The following is a 7,662-nucleotide window of genomic DNA, read 5'->3' as shown; positions in this document are numbered from 1 at the left end:
ATAGCATTTACATTACATTAATATACCAAAATAAGCTTGTCTCTTTTTTCAGGAAGAAAAACAAAACTATTGCAAATATACAAAAGTTGCATCACAACAAAAAAAAAACTCTCAATATGCAAATCCAGGTCCCAAAAATACATCCTCAATTCACAGAGTACTATACCTACAATCAAACTTAAGTGCCCCTAAAAAAAAGGACACAATGTCCTTGTTTCACTGATATTTTGACAAACTTGAACTCATTTAATAATTTTCCTATTCACAATTGAAAGGTAAAGACTAAACCTTGGAATTTTGTTGGTAAAGTCTTTTCTTATACAGCAAAAAGAACAATACAGCTTAAGCTTTTTTCTTTTTCATGTGCTGGAGTGATGATGATGAAAAAGTGACTTATATAAGCTGGAAAAGCATCACAAAAATTCACTCCAACTTTTTCATTAAATCAAATTTCCTGTCTCCTCCAGAAATAGTCCTTAATAGCTTCTTAGAACACATATCTTGTGCCTGTATTGTGTGTTTTGCGCGGTTGGCTTTTACCCAAGCAGGTTCCTACAAAAGAACACATCTCAAAACTTTTTTGGCTTATACATTTTAATGCATGTAAAGCAAGGTTGTTTTGTTTTTAGTCCCCGGAAAATAACTTTTTGTTTCGAGTCCCTACAACGTAGTTTATTTTGATTATCGTCCTTGCCATTACCTGAAATCCATTAAGTGCTGACGTGTTATTTTCACATAGTACCTTATGTCATGTATGTGCAGTGATACGTCATCACTTAACATATTTCAGTTAACGGCTGGTAGAATAATCGAAATGTATTTTTCTTTCTTTCTGGGTACTAAACACAATCACCCAACTTTATAGGGGCTAAAAACATATTTAAACCGACTTTTATTCGAGCTATAAAGAAATAGTTGTGGATGAGAAGCAAGAGAGGAAATAGTCACCTCAGGAACCAAACGAGAGAAACAAAACTTAATCAATAAGAGGACATGCTCTATGATTAAAATAGCTGCAAGTCCAGGCTCTATTTTCCATTTTCCCTCCTCATCATATAGCCATGCTAAAAGTGCACAGTTGGTGCAAATAGACATCACTGTGAGAATCTACAAAATGAATGGTAGTCTTAAATCAGTATGAGATAAACAACGACAACCAAATCTTAATTTCACTAGGTGGAATCGGCTACATAGATCGATGACGCCGTAATGCTCTATCATAAATCATGTTCGTTCACAAAGCAATGATATCTAAGTCTTTACTAATCATTTCGCTTATATTTTTTGTTGGCCTACATCTGTCTCTTGAAATCGGATTAGCCTCCATTTAATCTACTCTCTTTCTTCTAATGGTCTCCTCTACACATGCCTAAACCACATAAGGTGTGACTCTACAATCTTTATTACAATAGGAGTTACCCGAACTTTCTCCCTAATGTATTCATTCTTAATTATCCAACGCAACATTCTCATATCTACTACGTTGAGTTTATTCTTTTGTTGAAGTTTTACAGTCCAACATTCACTGAGATAAAAAAAAAGAAGTATAATTCATATAGTTGTTATATGGTAAATATGTTCCAATTTGTTGGTAATATGAAGAGGATAAACCAAAATAATTGACATCAACTTCCAAAACCAAGTAAAAAAAATACCTGAAATATGTTAAGCCAAGCTCCTACTGTTGCGGCAGCACGAGGAATAGGCCGCCTTAAAATTGCTAGCAACTTTAATGCATCTGTCCTGATTTCCATAATGTTGTTCTGTACAGGAAAGGACTAAGTTGTTATAGCAATGGAGAAATCAAGCAAAAGCAAGTACAAACATAAGGGAAACTATTTTTGTGCTCTATTAACAAATGTGTGCTCAAAGAAAGATCTCTTCCATTGATTTTAAGTTGGTACCCCGAAATTTATGTTCATTTAAAATCAATGGTGGAGATCCTTCCTGGAGCATGCTAGAACTACTGAAGAAGAAGGTAGAGTAAAAGTATTTATACCAGAGCAGCAAAAGCAAAAGCCGGTGGGAATGCACAAGCAAACATCATAATCATTCCAAACTGCAATGCCAACTCTAAGAAATCTGCAAACAGGTTAGTCTTGTGATGCTTCTTGATCATGACAACTTAAGCTTATTTAGTCACATGCACATGTTTTACCCAAAATGAAATTAATTTCATTATATTCCATATGGTTTAAGAATTAACTGGAAACAGTTTCTCTGCTGGCGGGGGTAAGACTGCATACATCTACCCTCCCCAGACCCCACTAAGTGGGAGCCTCATGCACTGGACAGCCGGGGGGAAAAACGGTTCCAGAATTAAATATCATATGCAATTTGAGAGTGTAATGGATTCGGAAGTACCATCAAATAACCCATCCTCAAGCTCCTCTCCGATGCTAGCAGAGTAAGAAGGCTTAAGGTATTCTTTCTCTACTCTAGAAGTAAACTGGATTTTTTCTCTTGATTCTCCTTTCTCTTTCTTCTTCTTGCGTCTTGACAATGAAAGATACATTATTTACTGCATAGTATTAATATGGTGTACAAAATAAAACTATTAACTTTGTCCATGCCTAAGGAGATGAAAAATCTTACCGAACCCTGTACTTCTTGTAGGTGTATTTGAGATAAGGCAGTGAGTTTTCGACCAAGTTTTCCAACACCTGGAGAAAATGTTTTCTTCTAATCCATTAAGATGAAGGGAAGACTCCAAACAAGAGAGAGAAATAGAAAAGTAGAGGGGAAACATGAAGAGACAATTCATGACGAAAACACGAGGAATTTTTTCTGTGTAACCTCAGACAGAAGGAGCCGCTGAATCAACACTTTGCGGAGGGTTGAAAAGTTGCGGTGCAACAGGGCATGATAAAAAACTCCAATGTATGTCTGCATAAAGTAGAGGCCAAAGACCTGCAGGAGAAAGTAATCTACTAAATTCCATATTTAGTACTAACAAAAAACTCCAACGGGACCTATTAATTCCCAATCATACCTTGTAGACCAAGCTATCAGCCCGTTTCTCCGTGTTTTCATTGTTTTCATACTTGATGAGTTTGACACACACCTTGCCACCAAACTTGGTAATGTACTGAATGGCACAAAGATAAATAGCAGTGAGCCCAAACCTGCACACATTTAAAAAAAGAGTATGAATTACGGAATGAGTTGCTTCTGACAAAAACATGTTCTAGAGCGAAGATAACAGGTATTGAAAGAGACATGCATTTAAGCATGCTGCTTTTTATGTTTTTCTTTGCTAGGTGGACTCGAACATATTAGATTGGCAAAAACAAGAATGAAATAGAGGAGAAACTAAAGAGTCAGAAACAAAGAGGTTGAAACTTGAAACACATATCCATAACAATAATCTAAGGTTGAGAACACTATGTTAGCAAAGATGGTGAGATGACGACGGCAAGAACAACAAAGTCTTATTCCCACCAAGTGGAGTCAGCTACATGAATCAAGTGACTGCATAATGTTCTCATAAATCATGACCATCGATAAACCATTAATATTTAAATCTCTCATTATTGTTTCGCCTGTAGTTTTTCTTCATGCCCCTTCGTCTCCAGTAACTGGAACCCTCCATCTGATCTACTCTTCTTACTAGGGATTCTACAAATCTCCTCCACACATGCTCAAACCACCTAAGGCAATATACTAACATCTTTTCTACAATAAACTCTACCCCAACTTTCTCTCTAATGCATCCATTTCTAATACTATCTTTTCTAATGTGTCCACTCATCAAACGCGAGATTCTCATCTCTGCTACAATGAGTTTATTCTCTTGTGGCACTTATAGGTCAACTTTCAGTCCATACAACATTCTTAACAAGGTTAGAAAATAAATGTTCATGCAATAATTATTGCACAAATACAATGGAAGATCCTTTTTTCAAGAACAAAAGAAAATATAGAATCACTGGCACCATAGAATATTCAATTATTTAACAAAGAAAGTAAAGCACGTAAAAGAATGATTCAGATTCTTACTTAATTGCATCAGAGCTAGCAACTTCAAAAAGATGAGCGTATGCCAACTCAAATGGTAACTGGAGGCATATTATGCTGAAGATAACGAAAGCATCATTTCTGAAACGCATGAAACGACCAAACCACTCATATCTTCGAAATACTTCCTTCCCTTTTACTTTATCAGTCTCAAATACTTTTATGAGTTCCATCGGGGGCTGTAGGGAACAGCACTTCCGGCCTGGAGTGACGTATCCTGGGTCATCTGCAACTGCAGAGCTAACAGGCCATCTGCAACAACAAAATATGAGTGTGTTTGGATAAAGTATTTTAGAGAGGTAATCTAGTTGTGGAGAGATATTAAAATTAATTGGTACGGAGTATCTTGATTTATGATAGAGCGGCAGCGTCATTCGATCTATGTAGTCGACCCCACCTAGTGGGATTTAGGCTTGGTTTTTGTTTGTATGAAATATCTTGTTTCACATTCAATGCAAAGGATTAAAAGATCCCGGCATTTCCATTGTGTAATATGTCTATAACTAAAACAATGTAATCTAAAATGACATCTACGAAAAGAGAATTTATAAAATTCCTTGCTCTCTCCTTTCACACGATTCCTGACACCATGGATTTAACTCAGAAGAACGTGATCTTCTGGTGTTTAGTGGATAATCTAAAAAGTGAACACTGATCCCGAAAAGAATAAGTAAATCATTACCTGGCTAAAAGTGCGGCATTTTTACGTTTCCAGAATTGAGAAAACATTACAGCCCAAAGTATCACCATGATGAAGAAAGCAGGCAACACTACTAATCTCAACGACCTAAAATGTAATAAGAAGTCATATCCTTAACTATATGGGAAAATAATGAAGCAGTGGTAGCTTAAACAGACAGATTGACCCACCCGAAATCAATGAACTGCAAAGTAAGCCCGAACGCAGCGGGGAAGAGCAGCCACCGTGTGTACATTCCAAGAAAAGCAAAATAGATTGCAATCTGCAGATCATTCATTCCTTCATTGGAAAAGAAGAGTGGACAACGAAATTTTCAAGTGATGTCGTAAAGCTCGTAGTTATATTCACCTTTGCCCCATAATAGGAATATATGTCATCAATTGGCTGATTTGTGAGGTCCCACCAATGAAATGCCCAACTTCTGAGAAGTGTCTTTCTCTTCTTTTCATCTATAAACCGAAAGCAAAATTAGTTCAAACTTCAAGTGACACTAAATCTCGAGAAACAAACGATGGCACATGTAAGTAAAAACACCGTGCAGAGGAAAGACTTGCTTAACAATGTTCTCCGATTCCAACTTCCAAAGCAGACTCTCCCCAATTTCCCAATAGATTTGTTCCCCATCAAATTCAAGGGTTATTGCTGAATCACTGTTGTTTACCTGCGAATTACAAGAAAAGCAAAATGTTGATATGCATTATCCAACAGCGTAATTTCATAAAAGACTCGCATTTCATGGTATTCAAGTTCATAACATTTACCATAGCTACAAAGTTATACAAAAAGTCAACAGAAAACATAAACTTTTGTTTATCCATTCATCGAATCACATAAGTGCATCTTCATAAATTTGTCTCGTAAAGTATAAACCAAATCATTTATAAATATAGCAATCGGATAAAACAAGTGGTATGTGTGAAAGTGGCAAACAAGTGATAACTAATAAGTATAACGAAATTAAGAATTGAAAATCTAATATTTAGTTGAAAGCTAATTAGGAAGTACATAATACATGTTTAGCATTTATAACACCATAAGAAGCCGAGTTCAATAAAAATGGACCTTGACGTATAAAGTATGATAAGAACTCACTATTCCGTATATCAAATGACAGTAACACTGAAAACGTTCACACCAACTGAAAACAGAACCATCAGGTTGTTTTACAAAAGCTTCAACCTCCTCCACCTCGAATTGCAAATCCATACCTGGCATTGAACATGAGAATTAGAAATAGAAACAGAGACAAAAAAATTGCACAATCAGTCACATGCTAGTTTGCACCACCAGATGACATAGAAAGCCGGGATATAACATGTGAAACGGATATGATAGGATACAAACACCACATATGGAAAAGTTTAAAAAATATAGGATATAAGACATAGCTATGGGAAATTAATATAAGATTATCATAAAAGCACAAGTTTAAAATTAAGAGAACATTCTAAAAAGAAGTTCGTATGAGACTGAGTTATTACAAACATAATAATAAGATACCAATATTTATCTCAGTATTTTGACATCCATATATAATGATATAAGATTCAAATGAACAAAAGTTCGAAAAGTAAAAGGGGAAATTGTAAACTACATTAGAAGTAACAAAAAGTGTCTTACGACTCCTTCGAAGTGTCCATTCTTGAATACATATGATAGAGTGAACTTAAACATAAATAGTAATACGAAGAACAGATCAATGTCCCTTTTCGAGGTTGCATAAATTTACCAATATGCGTCCTTTTCTTGATTTGTAGTGCAGCTGCAGCCCTTCCCAATGTTTCCAAAGGTGCAGCCAACTAAACAAATAACAGATAAGTATTAGTTACTCAAACAAACATGCTAAAATAAGACACAACTGAGTAAACCACAAGAAGATAGATAAATACAGCATAGAACAAGATTTTTATACAGACTATGACTATAATTCACTTTAGAGAATCCATTTTTTTATACTCTCATCCAATTATATACAACCACCTTATTAGAAATATTTGAATCTCACAATAAATATATCATTGATTAATAGTCTTATACTAGACAGAAGTACCAACAAGGCGTTGATCTAGACATCTAGTGGTATAGGGTTCCAGTGGATTCCAATTTCCAAGTAGACCACAAGGCCAAGGGTTCGATTACCGATAGCAGCACCTGTTGGGAGGGGCAGTCACACATCCTTACCCATAAGTGAGGGGTATACCAAAAAAATACTTCACAGCAGTACATATAGGAAAAAATTATAAGAAATTTTCCCATAATAGAAATCATGTTTTGACAAGAAAACAAAAAACACTTATACCACACTGTGATATACCATACCTTGTGAGAAAGAGAATCATGCAAAATAAAACATGAAGGGTTTAAGCAAAGATAAGAATTTGAAAGAATCTCTAACCTTGATAAACTCATCTGCAATGCCAATAACTCTCTCAACTACAAACCCAACTTTCTTAAACTCTTCAACAAGAACATGTGCACAGTCAAAAGATTCATCTTTTACCTGCACCACTCTCCTTGGAATCACCACCCCAATCTCAAAAACATGTTGATCATTTCCATTTCCATGCTCTTTCATTTTACAATGATAGAAAAAGTAACCCCTTTAGGAAAAGAAATCAAATTGCCAAATGGGTATGTTGTGTTATTAATTCAAATTCAGAATAAAGGTTGAAATGACAATAAAGATCAAATTTTGGCTAATAGGGGTTATAAAGAAGAGCAAGAAAATGAGGAATTCAAAGGAAAGAGGGTATTTTTTTGTTGGAATTGCAGAAAAGGCAAAAAATGTGGTATGGGTTTCGGAGAGAACAAAGAGGTTTTAATAGGAAAAGGTGAAAATAGTATAAACATGAAAGGAAAGAGACATAAGAAATTAGAGTAACAGAATTAAAACCACACTCACACCGGCCATTGTTTATACGATAGAGAGGAATAAATTGATCTTG

General features: G+C 35.3%; 1 protein-coding gene across 1 annotated transcript; it reads right to left on the bottom strand.

The window, feature by feature from the left end:
- Positions 1-7,631, bottom strand: LOC109355746 (anoctamin-like protein At1g73020). The gene is made up of 16 exons (XM_019598952.1): positions 7,113-7,631; positions 6,447-6,516; positions 5,810-5,925; positions 5,252-5,378; positions 5,066-5,166; positions 4,888-4,979; positions 4,700-4,804; positions 4,000-4,269; positions 2,993-3,125; positions 2,797-2,910; positions 2,596-2,663; positions 2,365-2,495; positions 2,000-2,082; positions 1,656-1,763; positions 949-1,107; positions 1-552 (listed from the first exon to the last, which is right to left on the bottom strand). Exons 1-16 carry the CDS (start codon positions 7,290-7,292, stop codon positions 424-426), a joined length of 1,986 nt encoding a protein of 661 aa, XP_019454497.1. The 5' UTR covers positions 7,293-7,631; the 3' UTR covers positions 1-423.

Source organism: Lupinus angustifolius, chromosome LG09, assembly GCF_001865875.1.
Source record: "Lupinus angustifolius cultivar Tanjil chromosome LG09, LupAngTanjil_v1.0, whole genome shotgun sequence".
Taxonomy (NCBI): domain Eukaryota; kingdom Viridiplantae; phylum Streptophyta; class Magnoliopsida; order Fabales; family Fabaceae; genus Lupinus; species Lupinus angustifolius.
This window is presented reverse-complemented; position numbering and strand designations above follow the sequence as displayed.

Coding starts and splice junctions, on each gene's coding strand:
- LOC109355746 (XM_019598952.1), bottom strand. CDS start 7,292: ATGAAAGAGCATGGAAATGGAAATGATCAACATGTTTTTGAGATTGGG. Junction 3,126..3,999: donor GCTAGCTCTGATGCAATTAA/GTAAGAATCTGA, acceptor AAATGTGTGCAG/GTTTGGGCTCACTGCTATTT. Junction 553..948: donor TCTCTCGTTTGGTTCCTGAG/GTGACTATTTCC, acceptor GTTCTTTTGTAG/GAACCTGCTTGGGTAAAAGC.